General features: G+C 37.8%; 2 protein-coding genes and 1 long non-coding RNA gene across 3 annotated transcripts in view; 2 read left to right on the top strand and 1 right to left on the bottom strand.

The window, feature by feature from the left end:
* Nucleotides 1-350: 350 nt before the first annotated feature.
* On the top strand, nucleotides 351-3182 carry LOC105668658 (serine/arginine-rich splicing factor 11-like). The gene is made up of 4 exons (XM_067352644.1): nucleotides 351-618; nucleotides 1168-1455; nucleotides 1774-2149; nucleotides 2682-3182. The coding sequence occupies exons 1-4, from the start codon at nucleotides 570-572 to the stop codon at nucleotides 2920-2922; spliced, it is 954 nt and encodes a 317-aa protein (XP_067208745.1). The 5' UTR covers nucleotides 351-569; the 3' UTR covers nucleotides 2923-3182.
* A 3703-nt stretch (nucleotides 3183-6885) lies between these two features.
* Nucleotides 6886-27692, top strand: part of LOC105668820 (uncharacterized) — a 58026-nt gene continuing 37219 nt past the window's right edge. Inside the window, exon 1 of the mRNA XM_012361436.2 lies at nucleotides 6886-7200. The gene's annotated coding sequence lies outside the window, so the exon portion shown is untranslated. The remainder of the gene's footprint in view (nucleotides 7201-27692) is intronic.
* Nucleotides 16909-27692, bottom strand: part of LOC136999093 (uncharacterized) — a 48424-nt gene continuing 37640 nt past the window's right edge. Inside the window, exon 5 of the long non-coding RNA XR_010889507.1 lies at nucleotides 16909-20079. This is a non-coding gene — a long non-coding RNA (uncharacterized lncRNA). The remainder of the gene's footprint in view (nucleotides 20080-27692) is intronic.

Genomic DNA, 27692 nt, shown 5'->3' with positions numbered 1-27692 from the left:
GATACCGTTACTGATTTAATCGAACGCGGCAAATTGCTGCTGTCATGAACATTTCAATCGCAATTTCTTTCTGTACATCTCTTTCTATTAGATACGCCACAAATTTTTTAGAATTAACAGAGGTAGACTTATCGCAATCGAACCAATTTACAGTTAACATGTAAATATGAGAAAAAAAAAATATTTTTTGTTCTTTCAAATCAAAGAGTTGCCGCTTTAATATATTGACATATCACCACCTACGCATTGGACTTATTAATGAACATTTAATTATAAATCGATTGCTCGAACGATAATCGCAAATGAGGGAGAAAGCGATTTTACGTTGTTAAAAAAAGAAAAAAGAAAAAAGACAAGAGAAGAGAACAGCGCCGACGGAAGACGCTGCCGGTTGTACTTCTCTTTCAATCTTCAATGTCTCGGAAATTTGCAGACAAAATTCCGCGCCACGACCGACTGATTATCCGGAAAATACGAAAAATCGAAGCAGACGTGTTCAACGATCGAGAAGAAACGTTTTCACGCGATCCGAAGGCTACGGAAATATCAAAATCAACAGTAAGCACAAAATGGCTCGCATAAAGAGGCATCGAAGCGCGCGAAGCCATCAAAGAATGAGTGAGTGATCATTACAACGCGCTAGAAAAGAATTTTGGTCGTCGCTTTTCTCGTAAAATGTTTTCGTACATTTTTTATGACAACATGTAGCCGACGCTACATTTCAAATTAAATGGCATGAGCGTGGAATGTGTCTTTGAAATTCACTTTCATCATTATGTTAATATATTTATGTGTCAATCAATATATGCTATATCTCACAGTATTGCATTAATTATGCGGAACCAATAGTTTACTTCATTAAACCAACGTAATCTACGTAACTCCGATGCTATCCGTGAAACCAGAATCGTATCTGCATATAAATTGGACTGAATTATTTAGTGATATCGCGAATTATTCATTTGTATTTAAAATTCCATTTAATACAAAAAGCAACCTCTTTTCGCTTTTAATTGAAACAATATAGGCCAAAAAATTTACATAAATGATAGAATTGATGATTAATAATATGTGTCACTCGTACGCTAAAGAGCGCAATTAGAAAATTGATCGTACAGCAGAGATAAATATTTGCAGCACGAGTAATCTATTTACTTTGATCTACAGATCGTCGTCGCAAGCCAAACATTCCTGAGTTAGTCTTCAAGTTCCTCGTCGCGGACCAGGCTGCTCGCGACACAAAACGTACCCTCGCAACTGACTGTCGTTGCGGCCAAGAGAAATACCGCGACGAAGTCGTAGAATCCGCAGATATTCCACGAATTGCCGGCAAGAGTATGGGTTACGGAGTGCGCAAGGACAGCGATAGGGTCGCAAAATCGCACGTTACCAAGCGACGTCCCACCTCCAAGGATCTACCTATTTCATTCCTGCAGAAATGCGTCGGCGGCGAAGGTAAGGAACTAATTAATAAAGTAATTATAAATCGTAATCACACGTACACGAATTAGATTGATCTGCAATGATTAAACAAGCTGTGAAAAGAAATTCTGCACTATTTATCGCTTGAATAAATTTACGTAATTCGACTTGAATTTAAACAACTTAAGTATAATTTAAAAAAAAAATGTATTTTGTCGGGAAAAACACAATTTATAAAATATAAAGTCTAAAGGGAACTGTGATTGAAAGAAAGGAAAAGACACGATACATGAATTTTCTTGTTAGAATAATTTTCTACCTCGGTAAAATTTCATAAGTTTTTCCTGATAGGTACGAGGAAGGCGAGAAAATACATTAAGAAGGCATTGGATTTTGGCGTCGAATCGGGATATCTTATACCTTCCGATCCCATGTACAAAGTCCTACGTGTATCTTCCGACCTGATGAAAAGCGATTCGCGGAAGAACAGGATTAGTACGGGCGACCAGACTCTCTCTAAGGAACGTGACACTCCGGTCAGACTCGACGACTTACAGGTGCAAGAGCAGCGAAGGAGACGACGGAGGCGAAGGAGGCGAGGTCGAAAATCGAGAAGTCCTTCGGCGAGGCGCAGCAGAGGTAGGGGGCGAGGAGGAAGGAGGAGGAGAAGGGGAGGGAGGAGGAGCAGATCGCGCAGCAGAGCCGGCAGGAGAATGTCAGGCAGCAGGTAATTAGTCAATGTGGTAACGCGTAGTCGGCGTAATAATGTGTAATTCGCTTAGCTATACACATAATCTGCGTGTTTACCAGGAAGACCTTGAAACTCGTACGTAAGCTTTATGAATTGCAAATTCGACGAAAACTCGCGCTTGATGCGTCGCGATGATAAATAAGCGCAAGAAAAATTTGTTTTTTTTTTAACTTTCGAATCAGCTTAATTTTGTCTTACGTTTAAGCATATTGCAAAGAGGAATAAACAGACGCAGATTTATGTGGTGCAATTTAATATTATATTTAACAATGACCCGGTAATAATCAAAGAAGAAAGATATCTGCAATGTAAGGTATCCATTTGATTAACGTTTCTCGAATAAAACGCGCATCGTCGTACGGCGATCGATAGAATTATTTTTACCCCCGCATAATTATCCCTGATAGGCGAAATAATTAGAGTCTAGCGTCATAATCGCTCACAGTGGTTACACTTGTGAGCCAAAGTAAGTCTAGAAACGCGATAAAACGGTCAAAGGGATTTCCAGCCCGCAGAATCCCGAAGAGGTTGCCGAGAACGAGGTGGACGATTACGAGATGGACGAGGACGATCTGAAGAGCAATATTCACACTGATGACATAGAAAAGGAGCCAAAGACCGCGCGATTGAACCAGCCCGACGAGGAACAATCGACGAAGAAGGCTGAAGAAAATGGCTCGGATTTATCCGTCGATGAGGACGAAACCGATGACGAGGAAGAGAAAAAGACTGACATTACGAAATCATAGCTTTCCGCACTGCGAGCTCAATTGCAATTTTTGTAGAAAGAGCAATCGTCTTTTTTTCTCCGTTTGATATCATAGTTTTAGCAAATGTTTATAACAAAAAATTGACATTTTATAGAATCGACCGATTCGTTTGCGCTTTCATATCCGTTTACAATTTAAACGTGTCATGTGTATGGTCGTGGTTTTGTGCACCATCCAATAACGATACATGTAATCTGGCAATAAAACAGCTGTGTCATCTGATGAAACGGTGATTATTCATCAAATACTCGGTGCACGTCAGACTCTATTTTAGAATTAATCAAAAAGTATCCTTCGTTGCGAATAATATTGCTTTCTGGCGAATGTTATCATTTTCAAAGTTAATATCAAGATCCGTGTTTTACGGCCCTTCGAATTTACACGATTGCTAGACGATGAAATTTCTCTTACGGATTTATGACGTCAATTGGAGGTGAAATTCCCCCAAGGTCGAAGATACCTCACGATCCGAATCACCGATGGTAAGAGCACAACTGGGTATGTCGATCACGCTGCGGTGTGAAGCGAAATCCGCGTTATATCGAAATGGAATCCGTGGATCCCGCGAGCGGAAACCTCGAATTGCACGCCGCTCGTTCTCTCCATATGCTTCCATGCAAATTGGAATCAATTCCGCCGGAATAATCTGGGACAACTGATTGTGAATGGTGCGATACTGTAAATCCTGACAAGGATTCTGACCTCAAATACTACCCGCACAACTTTTATACCCTTGATACTTACCCTTACACTGCGAAAGTAGAAGTTATAGAGACCGCAACGATGAAGATGAATGGGTGCTAAAGCAGCCAATAGAAACGCAAACATTATAGAATAATAATTTATCGAAGGTCAGCAATTGTGATCAAATACTTGGGAAATCTAATCAATTTGAAAAATCTCTGAAATCTGGATTAAAGTGTTAATGCAAAATCAAAAAATTAATAATTCCGTTCACATTACTATTTTTTACATATTTTTAATTGGATATATATGTTTTTTATTTATAAAATAATATTTCTTACCAGAAATAACTTGCTATAATATATATATTTTTGTATTTTTTAACGATTTTATATGATTTTTAAAAAAATACTTTTATTCCAAAATTATAAAAGAGAAATGAATAATTTTGTAAAATAAAAAAATATCAATATTTCAGCTACCTATTACAAAGAAATGTAAAAATGTTTTTCCAATTACATTCCCTATCTTCTTTCCTTAATACGATATAATAAGATAACAAAATTGCCGACGAGAAACGATGATATGAGAACGAGGGCGTCATTTTTTTGCACGCACAAAGGCTGGTCCCGATTTACAAACGAATAACTCGCAAGCATCAAGAAGAAATTGCCTATTAAGTAAATCACACAAAGGCCCCCGAGGAGACCTTAATCTTCGACACGTGCACGTGGCACGCGTGACAAAGAGACGCGGAAACGTCGCGTCACGCGGGAATATTAACTCTTCTATAACACTATAGGGCCGGACGGAAAGGGAAAATTAGAGAATGAGATCGGCCTACAGAGTGCGGAAATTGTGTCGAAGGGTGGCCCTTAATCAGGCGAATACAGAGCCGGCATAAGTCACCCACGCATGCACCCACGAGCTATAAAACAGAGAGTCTTTGAAAGGTTTATCTCACAATATGTCGAGCAAATCTGTGCGAATCTGTCGTTCGGTCTACTCTTTGTGCTGAGACGCCGAGATTGCAAGAGATGAGTTAAAGCTGCATCATAACCAGGTAATGATAGCTTTTTTTTATTTGAAAATAGAATAAAGATTTTATATATCCATTGTTAGTTTTCACGTAAATTGAGTGTAAAGGGACGGATTTTATCTCTCTCTCTCATTTGCAACTAAATAATTTCTATATAAATCATTGAAGACTTCCAATTTTTACTGCAATCATATAATTTAATAAAAAAAGACCAGATATCTAAAAAACTTTCATACGCTTAAATAAAATATTTAATATTTTTTTTAAAAAGGTTACCTTTTTAAAATTTGATATTAAAGTTCGAACAAAATTTATATTATGTTGTTTGCTATATAACTTTAAGAAATACCTTAATTTTCGCAAGTTTTGCCGTAAATAGCGAAAATTTCCAGTGTTCATACATTTTTTAAAAAAGAACGCGAGAAAATTCCAATGCTGAAGCTTTTAAGCAAAACTGAATAGAATAACTACTTTTCGAGAGAGAGAAATATATAAAAGCACTTTTCTTTCAAAGAATAATATTGCCTTTATTTGTTAAAATTAAATTAGCACTAAAAGCTTAAATAGAATATTTAAATTCAAATATTTTCTAGAAAAAAAAAAACGCGAAAGAATGCTGAAGCTCTTTAGCAAAGTTGAATAGAATAACTTCTGCTCATCTTTTTCGCAGATCTTCTTCAGCAAAGTAATTTTATTTAAATAGATATTTTTAACAAATATACTTTCTAATGTAGCCAATGAAAGTTGAGTAATATGAGCAATTACATTACGCACCATCGAATAGTAAGTGAAATATGTGCGGTCCTGTTCGGCATCACGATAACTTCGTGCTCGTCGATCACAAACGACACGCTGAGAAACCCACGATGTGCCATAGAACTTGTTATGGATACTACAAAACTTTACGTAAGTCCAGCTTCCAGGTTACGACATTTGCTCCTATTCAATTGCTTTCAGAAACTCCTCCCACTCAAAGTGTTTCCGGTGCACTTGGACATTGAACAATCGCATCACGACCTTGACTAACTTTTTAAGTCTTGAAAATATACCGCGCACCGTCTAGTTTCTCTCGACTATTTTCTGTTTGGTTCTATCTCTTACAGTTGCAATTTTTAACATTTATCTTCATAATGCGTCTTACATTTATGCTACATTTTTTGCCTTATTTCTTGTTAACAAAGCAATATTACGAAAACACCTTTTATGCTGCAGAATATTACATTGATTTTTATGATCGAGTTTAACGTCAAGCTACAATATTCTGCGTATTATATCTTACATGTAAACTATATAAAGTTTCAAATGGGATGTAGAAACTTAAACAAGGAATAGACAACAAAACTCTGCGCAAATCAGATTAACAACGGACGGATATACAACATGAATACAGAATATCAAAAGCATTGTTGTCTATGTAATTATATCGCATTGCATAACTGGATACTCCTATACATTTGCCATTGTTCTCTTTGTTCTTCAGCTCGTCTTCCAATATAAGTTTCGTAATCACGAGTTAAAGCAAAAGTTATAAACACAATTGACGTAAAGTAAATCATCTTGATTCTGAACAGAGTTCATATTCTTTTGCCAAGGTACTCACGAGGAACGAAAGTTCCGTATAGTGTAATTTCGAATCTGCCTGACGTACGGTCTGTATACGATCGCGTCTATGAATTGCACATCAACCTCGCTGCAATTACCGGACGCGCGACCTTGACTAGCCCGTGAACCCGCAGCTCGAAATTTACGAGCGACTGTGTTCGTTCTTTTCACATCTTTTTCCATCCCTTCGTCTCTCTACCCTCCGTTTGTAAACGCATTGTCCACCCTCGTCACGCGTATTGTCCCGAACATTATACGCGTCCTGCTCGCACCACCGCCAGTGCGCCGCGCCGTATAGTGCACACACGAGGGGAGGGGGCGAATGGATCGATCGCAAGGCTGCATCGCGCCTCGTCGATGTCGACAGGACGCGGGATCTTTCGCCGCTTTGACAACGCCCGGCTTCATCGTCGGCGGCGTTCTCGTCGTCGTCACCGTCGTCGTCCCCGATGGACCGACGGACGAAGAACCGGCCGACTATTGCGCACCACGTGGATGCGAATTTCGCGAGAGCGTCCTCTGGCGATTCGCGACCGTCGGCGTCGGCGTCGGCGTCGGCGTCGCGTCGCGACGCGACGCACCGGGGGGAGTTGAACGTCGCGGCGGGGACGGCGACGGCGTCCCGATGTTGGCAGGCGCACCCGCATACTCTCCCTCGATCGCCGCCGGAGAACGAGAGGTGGACGAGAGTGGTTTCAGTCGGCACGCGGCGTCGCGACGCAACCCAACCCGCGTACACCGCGCCGGACGCGCACGAGTGCACTCGCCACCTCTCACGTAGCTTAATGAGATCGTCGACTTTTCCTCACACAAATCGCTTCGGCGAGTGATTCGTCTCGATTGTCGGGTAATCGGAGATAGCGAGGAGGCTGAATGCATCGGCGGAAGTACAGCATCGCGATCGTTCAATTGACGGGTCAACTTTTTTTCAGGTAAGTCGATGATACGTTTTGCCGATTAATCATCAACTCGCTTTCAATCGTACATATTGATAGGATATCTTTCAACCTATTTGATCAAATATATCGAATATCGTTAGCCAATTTCACAAAAATGGTATTTTTAAGAAACGTCCAATAATCCTCGTGAATTCCGAGACGGGCTTGAATTTGGACCGCGTTTCAAGATCGATCGAACAATCGATTTCGCATGAGGAAATTGGATGCAGAATGCAATAAAGGTACGATATTAGTGCCGTGAAATTTCATCGCTTGTAATGAAGGAACTGTCCTTTTAACAGGACAGTTCGGTGACCAATGGGTACGCCCATACACAGAGATGGGGTCAACATAATGTGCTCGTTACCACTTGAAAATGCAAAGAGTGCGACGCACTTTAGCGATACAAGAAACGATGAACACGCCGTGCACGATCAACACGCGTCAAAGCGAATAACTTTGTTGCATCAGAAAAGGCTTCGTGTATAATTAAAGGCTCGCGCGTCTGCGCTTTAATTACTCGTTTCTCCAGTCATTTAAGTTTAATCGTCTTCTATCTCTCGCCTGTTAATTGATCATTTTGATCGGTAAATTGACTCTTTTACAATGGACGGATATACGTTTCAGTGTACTTTGTGATTACATTGTTTACACTACCTAATCAAGTGTAATTATTCCTCTATTTATAATTCAATTATTCAATTATTCACAATTCAATTATTTAAATTTTGCCGTAAGTGCGGAAAGAGATAATTTCACTTTACATATGTGTTTTCCAAAAAAGGCAGTCATATTTCATTAGATCTGAATCCACAATATTTTACAAATATTTATAAATCTATATACATAATAAAACATGCATTTCACCTAAATAAATTAAATAAATAAATAATTTTTTCATTTTTGTTTTACAGTAATTAAATTAACTGTTCAAAAATTTACTACAGAAAAATTCGATTAGATTCTTTTGTGCGTGCCCGGTCTATTTTTTTATCTTCATCAAAATCTACGCTATGAGCGGACTCCTGTTTCTTTCGGCGAAAAGGCGAGAATCATCCTGAGGACTCTGTAGAGAAGTACACGGATCGATTCGTCATAGCAATTACTCTCGCTTGCATATTACGAACAGTGAGCTGGCGGCGGCGCTAAAGAAGAGAGGTATGCATTATGCATTGTTAATCTAGGCCGTAGCGGGTCTCGCCAATTACACGCACGTAAACCGTGCACCGTTCCCACACGTTCCCGGTAGCAATAGCATTGAATTTCGTTGGAGGCTCCGCTTAGCATCGAGGCGCACGATAACGTAACCCACCTGCCACCCACATCGCGAGGACACACACTTCGAATAGGTTCCGACAAGACGACGTGAGACGTTCGCTCTCTTTCTCTCTCGCGTGACACGTCGAAATTTGCATACGCCAATCTGAGTAGTCACGTCGCAAAGTGATTTTATCATAGATAATAGAAAGGCGACGGAAAACGAATAATTAAATGTCTTTAATAATTAGGGGTTTTTGTTAGAAACATCGCGTACAATATGCATTTACTGAAAAGTCTAGTTCTCAAGAAACTGGAGATATGATCTTTCTAAAATGTGTTATTTAAGCGGGGAGTTCAATGCACGACAGCGCAATGATGTATGTTTCGTTTTTCACGACAAATATGACTCAACATAACATTACCTTTCCTGTTATTTGAATGTATGTCGCATAAACAACAAATAAGCACAATAAGATGCTTCTTACGCAATTCTGAAGAGATAAAAGCTTGCAAAGAACATTGCATTTATATTTTAAACGCGATGTATCATCGCAGAATTAATGCGACATTTTAATAGTAATATTATCAATACAAAAAAGAAGTTTTTCTTTTAATCCCTTTTGTCGTAATTAGACGGTGCCATTGTTATATTTCTATTCAAAGTCGCCTTATGTACTTTTCTGATGCAATTGTATTACTGTTGCCGTGTCTTTTAACTTAACACAGAGAGACGATACCGTCGGCATATTGTCGGAAGAGAAAAATAGGGAAATGTGAGAAAGCAATTTCCATTGCCTCCTAGAAAACGCGTTTAAAGGAATACGTGCCGAAGGGATTCTGAGGCCAACAATACTAAAGAGCACGCAGTTGCTGTATTTTCACAAATATACGCATTTTTTCTCTCGTTCTCTTGCTAGCTGCGCATATGCGACGGAAAATGCTTTACGATTTTAATTCCTATTTTCGAATAAATCTCAATGGACGAGGGCCGTCCGAATTGACGCGAATGAACAGAAGCGAATAAAAAAACCGAGAAAATCGCGGCGCAGCTGCTCGCCGATAAAACATTTAGACATTTGATCCCATTTATATATAAGAGAGAAGAAATAAACCAAAAGGACACAACAGCAAAGTAGATTTACTTACGCCAGATAGCCACTCATGATATACATTTACAAACACTATGTGCGGGAAATATTTCCGCAATTCTGAATACTTCAAGCCTGTTTTTCGCGCGAGAATCTGCGTTGACTCGACCTAACCCTTAAAAATTTCCCTCGAGATCTATCAGGGTAACATTTGTAAAAATATTCAATCTAATATCAACGGCAGGCGTCTGTGGGACATAAAAAAATGTAGGGAAAAACTTATTTATCATTTAGATTACTTAGAAAAGCTGTATTGTATGCCAACTGTTTTCCCTCTTATGTTTATCGCCTTCATTCTCTTGAATTACTTTATTTCCAGTTTACGTTCACTATTATTTTTTCAATTTCTTTTTTCTTTATATATTTTATCTACCGCGATCGATTATTTTTCTTCATGCACGTGCTAGCGCTGTAACTATCGAACTGTAACTGTCAATATGCAATTTATCGCCCCAAATTTGACGCAATATTTGCATATTTCAAGTTAAATTTATGCGTGCATCTGCATATATAATTTACATCGCTAAAAATAGCATCAAAATGCGTCAAATATTTGAATCCTTCTAAATTTATCTATCCAAAATTGATGGCTTATACGGAGCTAAAAGAGAAAGTATTTGCGACCTCAGAAATTTGTGTCATTCGCACATTTTAAAGCTGAAAAATCAAATCCGATTTTAGAAAAGGAAAGAAAAAAACTAGAAAATTAAATCCGCCTAGTAGAGAGCAAAGCACCAAAGTGGAAGATCAATATAAGTACGTCGACGACGATAACGTGAAAAACTGCGTCGATCATTTCTATCCCAAAGCATCGACAAAACAAAAAGCAAATAAAAAAAAAACGGAACATATTGAAAGTGAACAAGAAATTAGGTCCAGATGTCATGTGCATTAGGTAAGACGCTTAATTCGACAGGCTGAAAACTTTATTTCCCAAGTTGGATTAAATTTTCTATTACTCTGTTATCCGCACAAAACAGAAAAACTCATAAGAAACTTTTCACACACGCAGAATGCAGTTGTGAGAATCTGTCAGTTTTATAGTGTTTGCTTGAACTTTATATTATACGTTATATATTAAATAGAATAAACATTAGACTTTATATAATATTTTATCAGATAAATAGTTAAAATTTTTAATTAAAGCAGCAAAAAATTTAGTTTTTTTATATCTATATTTACGTTATATTTATATTTAAATAAAATATCATATCAATAGGTAACTTTTAATTCAAATTCGATACAGAGTGACAAAATACAGTTCAATAGTAAACTGGAAAAGATTAAGTTTCTTATAGGATTCCCAGAGACACCTTAATTAATGAAGATATCCTGATAATTAACGCGCGGTTCCATATTCGATGTTTCTATCTCACGGCGCGCGTAAATTGTTGTAAATTATCTTATCTCCATCAAGGCACTGTAGAAGCGTCATCATTCGGAATCTAGTAGATTTCGCCACAAACGCAAAAAAAAACGAAATTGAAGACTTTATCTCCCGCAAGAGCGAGACATTTGTAGACGAAATGGGAAGATGCGATCTACGCAGTGATCTACAAGCACAGAGAGTGTTGTTGAGGGTGCGCGTTAATCGACATACGGGAAACATCGCGAGATATGTGGAAGAAAAAAAAGTATAAAAAGACGAACGGCGTCAAATCAAACTCGATGACGACGTACTTAGGACGCGTCGCTTCGACTAGACCAGCCGTCATCCACTTATCAACCCGGACCATCCCTCGAACAACCCTGTATCGCATTTAAGTACACCGATCGACCGCCAATCGATACTCCTGCATGCGCTTTCTTTCCGCGCAAAGTCTGTCTGTAAATACAAGAATAACCAAGCGTCTCGGTGTTTCCACTGAAGAAAAATCGACATGGAATAACGCGGCGTGTGTATTCCGCCGAGTGCCGAAGCATTCTTTGTAAGCACAACGTTGTTCTTTCGATGCAAAACTATGAAATATTTATTTTACGTTTTGTAATGCTAAGTCCACATTCACCGTGTGGATAAAAGCGGCGAATTTCCGTCTGAAAGCGCCGGTATACCCAGTATATCCAAATTAAACGTTACATGCGCTATAAATGGGACTTTCTCCACGCCGCTTCGTATTGTATAATTGAAAGGAACCACTCATGTACTGCTCTCATTGTTGCGCGTAAATTAGTAACGAGAAAACGATGAAGGAATAGGCGTATGTCTATATTTCTTCGTGCGTACATGCGTGTGTTAATCGACAAATGAAAAATCAATTGGCGCAACGCGTATTTATAGCGTCGCTTTGTTTACTTGCATTCTTTCATATTGAAAAGCCCGATCTAAAAATTATCCATCAAATTATCTATCAAAATATATGGACTAGCGGAGCTCAATAACATCTCCATTATATCAGCTACAATAACTGCTCTGACAGAAAAAGCAGTCGTCTGCACTATTTAATCTCTCAACGATATAAATTTTCGAATCGACAGATGAAATCCACCCTCATCCCAACTCTGCGGCCTCCGATATCCATGCTTTTATAAACGGCGAAAACGTTTCGTGCGATACAATTCTCTTCAAGTTTCCGGGCGTTTTGCGGAACGGTTCGAACACCATTATGGAAGTTAAACGGGAATTTCAGTCTGCAGATTAATTCTCGGTACAATTAGAATTTTCTCGGTTTCAAAATTGAGAATGGCGGCCGCGCGATGGCGAGTGTGCTCGAAAGGCGTGATAATAACTCCACTGAACAGTTTCTCGCGTTAGAAGTTATCTGCCACAGTAACGCGGAATTTCATCGTACGTCCGGAAACTTTTACCGCCGTCGCACCGTTGAAACAATACGCGACGTTCATCTCCAACGCGACAAACTAGTTGAAAGCGGAAAAATTTCTCGGAGCTTAAGAGCGCCGTCCTTTACACAAAATTTCCTCTATCGTGCCGTCCGAGCATTTCCGACGGTTGACAGTACCTTCGTTCAATACTTATAAAGAGGATATTGCTCCACTATAAACCCAGATTCTATTTTTGGCATGCAGTGCAGGCTTTAGATTGCACATCGTACCATTCACGTGGCGCGGCACTACCGCGCGACTCTACACGTGCATCGTTTTCCGGGTTTCGATCGTTCATTCCCAATCGTGGAACGCTATTTAATCGCGTGCTTCGGAGTTATACTCTGCTATTTTATTGTCCGTCGGGAAAACCTCAGGAGATCGAGTGTGTAAAGGAGCTTTCTCGCTCTTTGCCTCGCTACGCCCACTTTACCTTTGTTATTCCAGGGGATTTAAGAGCAAAAGGCTGATGTTGAGTATCGCATCTGGACACATTTAATGCATCAATTTTTATTTATCCGCAGAAGAGATTTCCAATTTTTATGCTAGCTCTTAAACAAAAAATTTCGAAACTATTTTTAAACTAAATAAATCGGCAACAATGAATAAATAAATTATGACGTGTAAATTGAATCGCAAACTTAAAGCTGTGTTAAGCAAAAAAATTTTTGTACGTACTTTTTATTTCCAAGCATGCGTGTGGCTCATGATACAGCCGGTGCGCAGATGACAAAGGTTTAAAGTTAAGCATAATATAGTGGTGTATATAGCGCGTTCAACTTTGAGTCCATAAATAGCGCCGTGTATTTGGAGCGTGCTATGTTAACACTAATAATGACGCGATTACTTATTTGTCGAGCAGTTTGCTCTCTCCATTCGTACTGCAAAAAGTAGAAACTATTAGCGTTAAGAGTATGCACAAATGTCTAACTTGGGGCCATAAGCGGAAATGGTAAAAACTACCTCCGATAATAACTCCTTCCATAGTCTACTTTGGTCATAGATATTCTAAAATCATAAACTACGAACTATAAATACATGGTGCGTGATTGATTTAGTTGCTATACGAATGAACTAAATAGCGACAAATGCGATGCGATTGTCTTCTTTCACAATTTAAGCGCAATAGACTTGCAGAACATTATTCATTGCGAAATATCGCAAATAACCGTTCATGGCGTTATAAAGTTCATGAAAGGTGATGAATCACGTTGTATGACACTGCGATCGTGACGACAGTACACAATCTTCGTGGACGAAAAGCACGTGCAGTCTACACGGCGAAATTCGGTGCGCTCGTAAAGACGGTCGGACATAAAAAAGCTCGTTGAGCTGAGTTGATCGACGCACAACCAACGAACAATAGCCGCAAGACATTCGCGGATTTAGCAGCAGCTTTTATTGTCAGCCTCGACCATGTCACCGCCGATTATATTGTGGAACAAAGGTCCTTCTTCGCGACCAATCCCACGATTGAGAATATTTTTTTTTTTTTTACGGATTTGTGTGGATGCCGCGAGGCATGTCACTCTTGCAGAGCGCTCTGCCAATTAATCACGTAATGGGAGATTATTCCGGCCGTCCGAGTTGCACGCCATCGGATGAATTAAGGGAGAATTAAATTTCTCATCCGGCGGAAGAGTTATCCGGCACATATCGGAACGCTCGTAACACTTTTCAGCGTCGCATTGGTATTTGCTGTCGCGAAGGAGCGTCCGCGTTGCTATCGATTCGTGATTACTCAGCGATCCGGCACAGATCCCACTGCAAATCCCTTTATCTCATCATATCGTTTTCCCATGACAGTACGTCGTACGTGAAAAATCATATACACAGAAATTAATTTTTCCTCGTTTCTCTCGATATAATATAATTTTTTCCATTATTTTTTCCGTGTTTGGTTTGATAAAAATCACTTGCAAAAAAATGACCTTAAACGAATCAAATGGTCGCAATAGTTCGACGCTGTTTTTTACAGCAATGTTAGTAAAAAAAAGTCACGAAAAGCAAAATCGCGAAAAAGAGAGTTTCCGTTGATTTTTGTTAAATTTAATTCACATGATATTTTTCGACTCACAAGTATATCACTTTTAAGTAACGCGATGAAAATAATTCGAGATGTCAGAGTAAAGTGAGGAAATTAGACGGGTCAACCGTATTTCAGACAGTTAAATATAATTATTTCGTTACTGCAGAGGGTAATTCCTCTCACGATAACATCGTTGGAAAATCATGGTCGCAAAAAGCATCGGTAAACACAGACGGCGGCATGCGGACTCGCGTAAGCTTCATTTGGAACGCATCCAGCGCAATGGTTGAAAGTAGAGAGAGAACAGAGTTGAGGGCGATTGCTAATTATAATCCTTCAGGCTGATTTCAGTAACGAAAATCGCTCTGTAACACGGGATATCAATGAAAATCGGTTTAACACATTTAAAACGGCATTAAAAGAAATAATCCTATAATACATAATCCTAGTTGATACCGCGGAAACAAAGAGAAAACATTCGCAGTAAATACAAGCGGCTATAACAGTGGCGCTATATGTAATGCGTATTATCCAATAAATCATACTCATGCAAAATGAATCATAAAATAACAGTCCTTAAATGAAATTGATGTCCATATACACCCACGTACGCAAGAAATAATTGTTTTCTATTGTGAATTGTATACTTTATCCCTATGTGAATATTCTTCTTTTTATAATTTTTTTTTTTTTTCACAGACCTTGATGGTTATTAATGCTGGTTAATTTGCTCGCGTATTATGCACCACCTACGCTTCCTTTCGCATCGTTTCTATTACATTGGTGCGACCATTATAATAAAACTGATGAAAAGACTACAGTTTATATTTTTTAATAATACTAAACAATAATGATGTAACTATAAATGTAACTATAAATTAAATAGTTAAAATAGAAAAAATATTTATCTTCGTCACATTAGCTTATAAGAATAAAATTTTTTTATTTTTATTTCTATTTTTATTTACGTTTGTAACATAAAAGCATTATTCTCTCTCTCTTCCTTTATCTCTTTTTCTCTCTCTCTTTTGCTCGCCATTTTTCCACGCTTACGTAGTTTGATTCAATATAATCGGCGTCATCGAAATTTGAAATACGTGACTTTAGTCAAGCGCCAACTCTCTTTAGAAAGTTTGCGATCCTATTGTCTGCTGCAGGAAGACGAGGGAGTTTATCTAGCGAACTTCGTGGAACAATTATGGCGATTAAAACATGCCGGTTTTGGTATGAACCTATAAGTTCCAATGCTTCGTAGGTCGCTTACTAACTGCCATTTTACGTTCTATCACACCAACTCACAAAAGGACTTTGCAACTTGTAACTTAATTGCACGATCGCTTAGCGAGAGGTTTCGAAAACTCGCAAACTTCTGCCTAAGTTATAAGACGGAAATTCTTGCAACAGGGAAACCGAATCGGCGAAATTAAATTTAAAAACCGAGACGAAAACCGAAATGAGGGCGTGAGTAAACTGACGCTCGGAGTGAGCTTTCAAATATGAGGATCCGTTATTTAAGTTGCGGAAAAGTTTATAGAGACCTTAAAAGTCCGCATCACTTTTCGTGGAAAAATTCTCGCGCGATGGATAACTTTAAATCACACATTATCACTTACTACAATCGCGCATTAAATTAGACTTTTGTTCATCATAACATCATCTATCAAGTAATTTTCTCTTTTATATTAAATGTCATAGATGTTTCTAACTTTTAGTCTCTTGCGCACGTGAGAGAAGAAAAAAGAGAGGGCACTTATAGCCGCGATACGTCAATTAAAACGGCGCCTACCGCGACAGAAGTGATCAATCTCACTATTTTCAATCAGCATTGAGCTATTGATTGCGTGATTCGTCGCTACATAAGGAAGCTTATTATTCGCCTTACGTCACACAAAGATAAGAAAAATATTCGCGTACGGGAACATAAAGTTCTTGCGATAGAACAGCGGCGGAAATAAATGCGGCAGATTGCATAACGTGATAGCGGATAGACGCAGTGCAGGTGTTTCTTTTGGCATACTCATCCTCCTCCAATTTTCCTCAGCATCACCCACCTGATCTTATACCACGGTTCGCAAACAAGTAATCTAACCAAACGAATTAAGTTAAGTGAGGATAAACGTGTATACAACGAAAGTGCAGAGGTGTAAAAGTTTTCAAATTGAAATTAAGGATTTCGCATTTGTTGTTTTTCTAATCAAGGGGAAGCCTGAGATTCTCAACTTCCGTACGTACGGTAGTGCTTGCTTCAATACGCTCTCCATTGTTTTGGATCGTGCAAGTAAAACGTGGAACACAAGTTTGCACTCTAAGGAAATTAATTGAAATTAAATTTAGTATAATTTTCGCATCTTTGCACAAAATATGTTGACCGACAAAGCTTGCGTCGTGTATGCGTGCCGAACATTAAAATAGTTCGACGAAGTGGAAGATTAAATATTGTGAAGGCTGCCTAACAATGAACGTACGAGCCGAGGCCGGGGTGAAATCATTAATAGAAGAGCATCGTAGCTATCGATTCATTCAATGTGATTTCGCTAACCAAGGTCAACCTCGTTACGCTAATAAATGCCAGAACTATGGCACTGTTTAACCTTGCATTATGCGTCATTTGCCTGCTTTTTCTTGGTGTTATCGGACCTTCATCGACACCACTTGAATTTATTCGAATAGAGCAGATATTTCCATTACGTGTACTCGAGTAATGAGGTTTCCGATCGATTTGAATATTCTATATATGCCGGTGTGTGTGTACGAATCGGATCGCGTATTTCACTGAGCACACGAATTCTAACAGGATTTCATTGCATCAGGCTGAAAAGTTGTAGAATGCGTTGAAAATTTTCATCATGTACTGCGATTTATATTCCCATAAATGTATTTCAAAAGTAATAATTCCGCAACTTATCGTAATAATATGTTTTAATTAGTCAATAATTTAATTATTATTATTTAAAAATCCAAAAATTTTCAACATGAAATGTAACATAAGCAGAAATATATATCGTATTTAAATGCATATAGAATTTTAATTCTGGTAAGTGTAGGTTTACAAATAATCCAAGTAACATTTTCAAACGTAAAAAGCGTACAATGTATAGACATAATTAAATGTCAGGAGAGCTTAACTAATGAAGCAAATAAAAACGGAAAGACAAGAAATTGAAACCGGAATTTGAAGGTAATCTATCAAAGTTCAAACGATGTTCATCGCTGGATATCCTACAAACTAGTGAAATGCGGATTCGTAAAACATAAATTCGCTTTTAACTCGATTACGTCTGTGCCCGTAAACTTCACGCTCATAAGATAAAATGATTCGAACATTACCACCAGCAGAAATCACGAATTGCGAAATAGAATTTGAAAGTTTGCTTACGAAAATGATATTACGAGCAATAGAATTTCAAGAGATAAATCCCACTATTAAACAGTGCATCGTATTCGTTAATAGCGGTTAGAACAACTGAACAAAAATTTGATAATAATGACGAGTTTAAAGAGAGGCTTTGCTACCAGAATATTTCTGGTCAGAAAATTGAAGATAATCGAGAAAAGTTTGAATGTATATTGTCTAACGAATAATGATGCTACGTAATATATATAATTAATAATTATATAACAAAGTTTCAAGGGTGGGGTATCTTGAATTAATTAATATAACACTGGGATACTTTAAATATTTGTATAAACTCAAACTATACCGAAACATGAACAATTCTTGGCAGAACATGTATTTAATAAGAAGTAATTAAATATCGCAAGTTGAATTAAATTAAATGTCACAAGTTTTCTCATCAAATTAACAAAACTCTCGTCAGTCTTTTATAAATATATATATTGCTGATATATTCGCAAGTCAAATATAATTCGTGACAAATGTTATGCTCATTATTTTTGCGCAAATGCCGTTCTTACAAAGTTTCAGGATTATTTTAAAATTGCAAAAATCGATGAGAATACAAACATTTCGCGGTGGAAATTAGCTCATTGAAATGCTCAATAGTTTCGCACACTCAAAACTCTATTTTCGAAGCACTGTTGTCTTGCCGACAATTGCTTCACTCAACGATAGAAAATTGAGAAAACTTTTGCTCTGCCGTGCTCATCCAAAACTAACCGAGTTGAATCCAAAATTAAAACCACCTCAGAGATCTGGTTTTACATATGGCGAGTTGTACGGTGAATTTTATACAAAACGGTATAAACCGCAAGGAGAAAGCCGGCGACTCTTTCCCAGGGAATATTGCGCCAATTGTTTGGTGTAAGACCTCTAAACCACAGATCCCAAGTCAACACGTTTGCGTGGCAGAATGCAGCTAATTTATGCAGTGCGAGCATTTCTTGCGGTGTTAAACGTACTTTCCAGTAGTACAACGTGATTAAAGCACACCGGAATTCCACGTAGGCGTTCTTAATCGACCAGCATTTACTATTCTGATTGTTTCCCAATGCTTGATAGTTGCTTAATTACCAAGAATAGAACATTTAATGACAAATATATATATTGTCAATAAATATTTACTGTGTAATTACATTTAACTAATATTATAAATTTAATTATTATCTTAATTAAGCCTTTTGAGAAACATGTTTAATAATGTTTATTTATATTTAGCTAAGTATAATCATTTATTATCTAAAGAAAAAAACAATCAACTTATAAAAAAAAGTATTTTTAAAGTTATTTTTTTATAAATTAATATACATAGAATGAGACTAATTTATATTTTAGTTTGAAAGAATCCAATATTTCAAACTTTTCGAAAAGATGCTGCGTTAATTTAATATTGCACCACAAAATACCTTCCGCTGGAATTTGCAGCCGAAGAATGCGTGGGTGTTCTTTTACCAAGACCTAAAACTAGGTAAACTAGGCAAACTATGCAACAATTTTGCGTTCAAGAAGTACGTAGTTTGCTCTTGTTAACAATGGCGTCATAGAAATATCTATATCGCGCGTATCTATCTACATTGTACATCTAACCAGATTTTCTATTAAACTCGTCGTCAGCTCTGATCGATCAATTGCAGCTGAATTATTTAATAATTTCTAAACGCAACAATCGCTACCATTGATATTTTTCTTCGAAAAACGCAATTCTCAATAGTCTGTCATTATTTAAACATGGTCCGCAATATTAAAAGCATCGAAATTAATCAAATGAACAGTGTCTCAAGAGAACAGCAAAAGAATTGAAAAGAAGATTGCACAAAAGCCTTTGTCTGCATTTTGTAAAAAGTTATGCCGCAAAATTTCCCGCAAAGAAAAGGGCCCATAAATATAGTTAGACATCGCTACTTTTATGTATTTACTATCGAGATATCGCCGTGCCTTTTGATGCCACGACCGAGAAGCATGCTCTGTGTTAAAAGTTGAGAAATTGCATTAATGCTTTTACCAGAAGCGAGATAAAATCAAAATACATTATTGCATCGCGTTCATCAACGTACAAACTTAAACAGGTAGAAACTGAACTCACTACTTTCGACGTCATCAATGCTGCCGTCTAAAAATGGAGACATCTGCGGTTATAATCTGCGGTTGATGCCACGCACGTGTCTTTGACGATGTATTTGAAGAGCGCGGTAATGATAATAGCACGTTTCGCGTAACCTCTGTAAAAATTGATGACATTACAATCCGATGGCGGCAGAACAGAGAGAAGCAGGAGACATTCGCAACGAAACACGTTTAATTATTTAACTTCAATGCACATCCACAGTGGTGGAAATGCTCAAGTTACGTACGTTGTTCGGCTAATCACGTAATTACTGCCCCCCATGTCTAGGTCGGGCTAAATCTCGTTAAGCTACCTACATTCTTATGTTCCGCTGTCCGGACACGTGCGCACACCTATATATCTTACAATCAAACCTACGCTAATGAATAACCACGTTAATGGATTTGAAGCACGACGAGTGTAATTTGTCGCATACGTAATGAAACTGGATTGAAAAGAAACGTTCCTGATTCGAATACTTTTACAAGTATCCGCAGCGAAATTTTCCACCCTCCATAGAAAAAAGTTTACTTAAAGACGTGTGTGAGATATTGTTTCATTATTAATTTAGTGATCCAACCTACAAGACATATTTATAAAATATTACGTCATGCTCTCAATAATAGATAGTCCTATAACCATATCGCTTATAATGAATATGAAATAACATCAAGTTCAAACATTATCGATTACCGAGTTTCACATTTTTTATGAATCCTTATTCATTATAAACTTTTTTATTTATCATGTTTCATTGATGTTTATGCAAAAATAACAAAATTTACATGTAGTAAAACTTATAGCCGAAACATCCGTATATGCACGTCATATCTTCCGAATAACCCAATGACTCTCTCATAGTTTGTGATGTTTTATGCAGAGAATACGCTGCTATATATATATATGTATATGTATATGTCAAGAGTAAATCGATCTATCGAATTTCCACTTATAGTCATGTAGAAGTACCGCTTAATGCTTAATTGAACGCATTGTTGTTGAAAATTTCGCGGAACATTAATTTTAATCATTGTTAATACGTCATCATTTATATTTTTATTTAAAAATTATACGAATTTATCGACGCAACAATTTTTGAGAGTTATTTATTTATAGTAACAAATTTGATGAAATAAAAATGCACCTACAAAATAAAATTTTAAAACTGAAATTTCTACTAATATAACAAGTCTTTTTATGAACAATAAAATAAATAAATATATATATATCGATTTTATTCGAGTAAAATAATTTGCAATTTTCTAAATTCTCTCTTGTTCTCTAAATCAATAATCAACGATTTATGACATGAAACAATACCATTGTCTGATCACTGGATATATTAGGGGGATTATTTAATATATTAGTCTTTCCAAGAGCTTTCACGAGAGTTTGGCAACAACCTCTGAAGAAAATGAGTGCCTTTTTTAGCAGAAAACACTCTTCACATGTTGAGAAGTAGGTCACCTCGCAGAATCGAAATTCGACACGAGCCATTAACGAAATCTAATCACCAACTTAACAAATTCTCACGGCTATGATACGTTGGGTCAAGCTATTATTATTATCTCATCTAGATGACAATATTTTACCACTTTTATGTGCTCACTAAACACCCTTTTACAACGTCGCTAATCGCCTCGGATATATTTAATATTGGGATAAAACTCGCTATATCTGTAAATGTGTACACTGTAAATGTGTTATACTCTGTGCTTCTTACGATTACGAGCTTTGAACGCAGTTGTATAGTTTAAAAGCTTTTGCTTCTAGTGTTAAAAAGAATGTAGTATTGTATAAAACAGAAAACTCATATCATCTGTACGGCATAAAAATTTAAAAAGTTTATATATTCTTACGAGAAGTCACATTTCGCTGATACGACATTGCATATGTTCGCATAAGTATGTATTTCTATGTTTACATGCAATAATAATACATCGCAAAATTTATCGCATTATTAATTTAATGATTAAAAAAGAATGAATGCTTTATTTTTCTACATTTTTTGATTGAACAATATTTGATAATTAAAATGTATTTCGTTAAAAAAAATTTAGCTCATTATTTCAAACTATTGGAAAAAAATTCTAAAGTGGCTAAATACAATATAAAAGATCGCATAACTCATTTTTTTTTTTTTTTTCATAAAACAAATAATGTTTTATAACTTGTGTTTTAACAAGATTAGTCACGCCGCATGACGTTACACAAGACTTGGTATAGTTTCAACTTCTTATCTAAGATACGATAAGAAGTAAAAGTATCGAAAGTCTACGTCTCATTCAGCCGTACAGCTAGTCGCCCGTATAATCGAATCGATGAAAACCTATTAACGAAACAATATCACACACAGCCGTGACCTAAAAAATCAGGCGACACCTGTCACACATTTGCGTTTTTTATTATCTGGTATCATCGCAAAGTATTTCCACATAATGTTTTATAAAGCATTTTAACGATACAAAAATGCAAAGAAAATCATTGTAATTAAATTACAGCTCACTGTGTTATAATCAAAAGACTTGTGTTCTTCGTGCAAATGATAGTTTCGAGCGTTATTTAGTCTGTATAAAAATTATTCCTATGGTAATTTTTATATAAAAATAAATCGCTACTCAGCAAGAACAATGAATATCATTAAATTTTCATGCCATTGACACGTACGTAGGTCATGAGATGAAAGAAATTTATTTAAAAAATTCAATGTTCGTTATAAAGTTATTTTCAGCATAATATCGCATAAATGTATGTATAATTAATAAGACGAAATTAACGGAAAATTTTACTTCATTTAGAATTTATTAAAATTTATATATTATATTTATATTTCATTCAATATTGCATATATTTGTATTTTATTCTTGAATAACTTTACAAGTAACACAAAGATGTAATAAGCCACTTGACAACTGTAATACGTAGAGATTAGCAATCTTACGCTGAACTGCTTAATCCGCTTAGAGCTAAGCACGCAATATAAACAGAACAACTCTTGTACTCGTTTCTATTATAATAATTGGAGCAATTCCAAAGAAATTGTCTGAAACTTTTGACCGGCGCTGTATCTCTCCACCCGGAAATAGAAACGCGACCGGGTATATACGCGGTGTATAACGAGTGTATCTCGAGCCGAACGGCGCAACACGGTGGTGCGCTGGGTGAAGATAACTACGGGCCCGTGGGAATACACCAAGAAAAAGCAGGCAACAAGTCAGGAAGTGAGAGGCAGGCAGTCAGGCACGTAAGCTGACTGGAAGGAAGGGTAAGAGGGTTGGCGAAGGGAGGCAGCGAAGCAGGACGGAAGAAAAGGAAGGGGAGCGCAGCAAGGACGATGCCCGTTGACCTGAATAACATGACCTGTATTTGCTGCTGCTGCCGTAGGTCGCAGAGTACATCCCGGCGCACCGGTAGCCTGCGGGAGGTTGTCGACCCACCTGTGTGGGCGTCGCGCTTGCGTTCACGCACTGCGTTGTTCCGACGAGCGTTGTTCTTGTCGGAGCTAATTGAAATTCAAGCATCGGGCACCGCGAGTGCATATTAAATTCGCCAGCGGATGCGCCGTCGTTTAGCATTTGCTGCGATTATTCCGCGGAGAATTAAACCTGATCTGCGAGAAACGAAATTCACGCGAGTGCACGGCGAACACGACGGCCGCTGGCTCGACCGAACGACGCATTTACACCGGTGCGCTCGGATCCGCGGCGTATCGCATTATCCGATGACGCCTGCATCAACAGCCAGTATGTTTCGTAAATATTTACACACATATCGAATTTGTTATGCGCGCTGGTAGAAACTTATCCATGCCGCGCGATGAAGCGTGACGTGGAGACGATAAATTATTACTTCGCACTTTGTCCTCTCATAATTTACACTGTTCGCGTATGCGAAATATTAATTAGGCATACGGAGAATTAAAGTGAGAACAGCGAGATCGGAAAAATTCAACATTCCCACGTGCATCGCTCACTTTACATCGACTGACATCAAAGGGTGGATATTGAGCTCGATGCAGTCTCCTCTCGAGATTGCTCTCTTTCGAGATAACCGGATCTTCTTACTCGCTTCAAGATGCTCATCTTGAGTCGCGGTAAAGTTTTAACCGCGCTCCACTCTCGGAGCGGGGTCTAATTGGTTGCTGAGTCGCTGCTCGAACGAGGTGTCTGAGGCATTATAATGGAACGTTGTGGTACGGATAACGGGCTTAAAAACACGCTCAACCTCTGCTTCGAACTCGACGATAGTAAAGTCTAACAAACATCGCAGCCAAGTATCGGAGATAACTTTGGCGGCGAAGTTTCGCGTGGATCCGCGTAGACGCGCACTCGATATGTATTCTACATTTGACGGAAGATAGAATTTAAATCGACGGCGGGAGAAGCTGCGTAGTTGTGTAACAAGATACGTAACAAATTTAGTTATCGCAGGTATTTCCGCTATGCGTTTACGAACGCGTAATATAGAAGATACGGAAATTCTTCATATTATTAAATACTACCTGGAATTCGATTTATGACCACGCGATCTAACACGCGCCAAAAGGAATTGGCGTTTCTCTCTCTTTTGAGGGGATGAAAATCGGGTGAAGGCTGGGAGATCATTACCCTCAATATAGTTCCCTCGCTTTTCCCCTTCTCCTGAGAAAAATCCTTTGCGAGGTGTACGGTTGCACGCAATCCCGCTGTTCAATAAGCAAATCTTTGGGTCGATGACCTATTTTCGTTGATTCCGTGAAGCCACGATCTAATCTTCTATGTACATAATATAGTATCGCACTACTTGTATTCCGTAGCCCGAGGAAAGTTTGCTTACTTTGTTTTAATATCTAATTTTTTTAACGTAAATAAAAATAGCGTGAAACAGTGAAAGTAGTCCGCCCGTCGGGCGAAAGGGAATCCGGTTCCTATTCCGGAATCCGGCAGCGGAACCGCATACAATTCGGGCCCTCGTAAGAGTGTTCGTCGGGGTAAACCAAAATGACCTGGAGACGCCGTCGGGAGATCCGGGAAGAGTTTTCTTTTCTGTATAAGCGTTCGAGTTCCCTGGAAACCTCTAGCAGGGAGATAGGGTTTGGAACGCGAAGAGCACCGCAGTTGCGGCGGTGTCCGGATCTTCCCCTTGGACCTTGAAAATCCAGGAGAGGGCCACGTGGAAGTGTCGCGCCGATTCGTACCCATATCCGCAACAGTGAAAGTAGTCTATGTTAGAAGTTATTGTTTAGCAATACTTGTTCCTGATTGTCTTGTTTCAGTACGTAGATTGCAGCCGTAATTTTCTCTGTTAACTGACACAGTGCAGGCAAATTCGTTGGCATCGCGCACTTTAGTAACATAAGCTTCGCCTATGTAAATTGGGCTTAGTACAAGGAGTTGAGCAGGCAAAGTGAATACCGTGCGAAGTACTCGACAACACTCGCGTCTGAATTAGACACGAATTAGCTGCAGGCTGATTTCAAACTTGCGTAGCACGTAAAAGCTTAGCAGGGATTACCTCACCACACTTTCAAGGAAAAAGTACTTGTACAGGTAAATGCATTACGTACATTGCACGCGTTATATACGATTATTACGAATCAATAGCGTGTCGTTTGCTTCGAACAAATAAAAGAAATATAGATTATTTTGATATAAATTATCAATCGCACAAATTATTTTAATCAATAATAAAAGTAAATAGAAGCATTTTCTCTCTTTTTTGGACGTATTATTTCCCGATTAATCTTTTCAACACTAAAAATCCGTAAATCTTTCTTCATGACAAAACAATATCAAAAGCTTAATTCTCGCGAGAAAATTAATTATATTATTTAAAAGCCGGAAGAGAGAAACTTGGAGATAACTTGTCGGCTATAAGAAGTGTAATAACACTTTAATTTTTCGGAGATCACGACATTCAAGAAAGTCGCAAGGATTCGAGAACTTTCTACAAGTTCGACGGCCTTGGCCGATATCTCTCGCACGAGATGAGATGTCGAAAAGTTGCCGCGAAAGAAAAACCCGTGAAAAGTAAGTGTTAGTGGAAAACTTTATTATCGGTCCCTGAAAGAGAATTTAACCGTAAATGAAGAACGATCTTAACGCATCGGCGATAAAGAGCGCGACCATTTCTCGAGCTGTTTTCCGGGCTTTTACGAGCTTTCACTGAACGGAATTGCATTTCACCGCAACGCATCATATGGAGATGTAACTTTATTGCATCAAACGTCGTATCGTAGCAATCTCTGTGCGGTGGAAAGCCTCATCGAATTTTAATGGATCATAAATCGGCTGGCAGATATCAAATCAATCGATATGTCACCGCAGTCGGTGTCGTACGTCACCGCAATCGCACAAAAAACGTGGTAACGTGACGCATTGGAAAAGCTATAACAAAATTAAAACCCGATGACAAAAAAAATGTTTGTCTAATTTAATCAAATACGTTACAAAATATTATATAAATCTGAAATATTTGGGTCAAGTTTAAAAAAAAAATCTCTGAATCTCTGTCAGTGATATAATTTAATTGTTTATCAAGTCAAAACAAAGCGACGAGAACCGGCGATTGAATCGATTTATTTTCCTCGACATCATTCGGAGATTCGAGATTATTTGCGGATTCGCATCCGGGTTAATTAAACAAATACCAGCATACTCGGCGAGTCACTGAAGTCTAAATCTAACTTTTCCAGGACAAAGCTGCGTTTCCTGCGTGAGCCATGTGTGTCAGGGTTAAAGCACGCGTACGTGATGATTGCCCGCCTGCGTAATGACGTATATAACTGCTGTCGTGCTTCCTATAGCCTTAATCCGGGATTCCATTTTCGAGATTAACGGCTCGAACGTGAACATGGCTAGATTAAAGTGCGGTCAGATTAGTAGGTATGTCGCAATATTCAAAAATGCTGAATACCTCATCGTTATAAAAATGTCTGCACGTTAAATATTGAATTAAAAAATTTATATATTAGTTACATATTAAAATTAAAGATTTACGTGTGATATTATTTCATGGAAATAATCAAGAGATCTATCTGTTGTACACACTTCTTACAATAAATATATCTACGACAAATATATATAAATATAGTGCGAAAAAGTCAAAGCCTGATTTCAACTTTTAAAAACATTGAAACAATTTATTAAATCTAAAAACTAATTATAATTTAAAATGAAATCGGTCATATAAGTTTTCTATTATAAACTGATGGTGAAGCATTTGTAAAAAATTCCATTTTTAGTTCACGGAGTTTAAAAATAGCGCCATTAAAATTGTCGTTTTTTTCATTTCAGTTTGAAACTGTAGTATAGAAAAGCGATAAAACGATGATGCTCCATTGAGACTCGTTAAATTTCATCTTTTCCTTTTGTCGAAGAAAAAAGTTACTTACATTACCAACATGCACTTAAGGTCGTTGAATAATTTAATGGACATACGTCCGGACGTATCTCACCACTGGAGCACTTCCATCTATCAGGTTGAAATCTTGTGCGAACAAATGTAATATAAAAATCGCAAAACGTAAAGCGACGTGTATAATATATTTTCAGTCATTTTTCCACCCTCGCAGACACGAAGAATAGTATTCCGCGCTAGTGATTTCTTGCTTGTTTCGCGAAAATCGCCCTTTTTCTCATCGTGCAGCCGTCAAAATAATCATCTCGTGTTCATCGAGCATATGAAATATTCTTATTTTTATATAACGGTCCGAAATAGTGAATAATTACAGTCGGGGCAAAAATATAA

Source organism: Linepithema humile, chromosome 3 (assembly GCF_040581485.1).
Source record: "Linepithema humile isolate Giens D197 chromosome 3, Lhum_UNIL_v1.0, whole genome shotgun sequence".
NCBI classification, from domain to species: domain Eukaryota; kingdom Metazoa; phylum Arthropoda; class Insecta; order Hymenoptera; family Formicidae; genus Linepithema; species Linepithema humile.
This window is presented reverse-complemented; position numbering and strand designations above follow the sequence as displayed.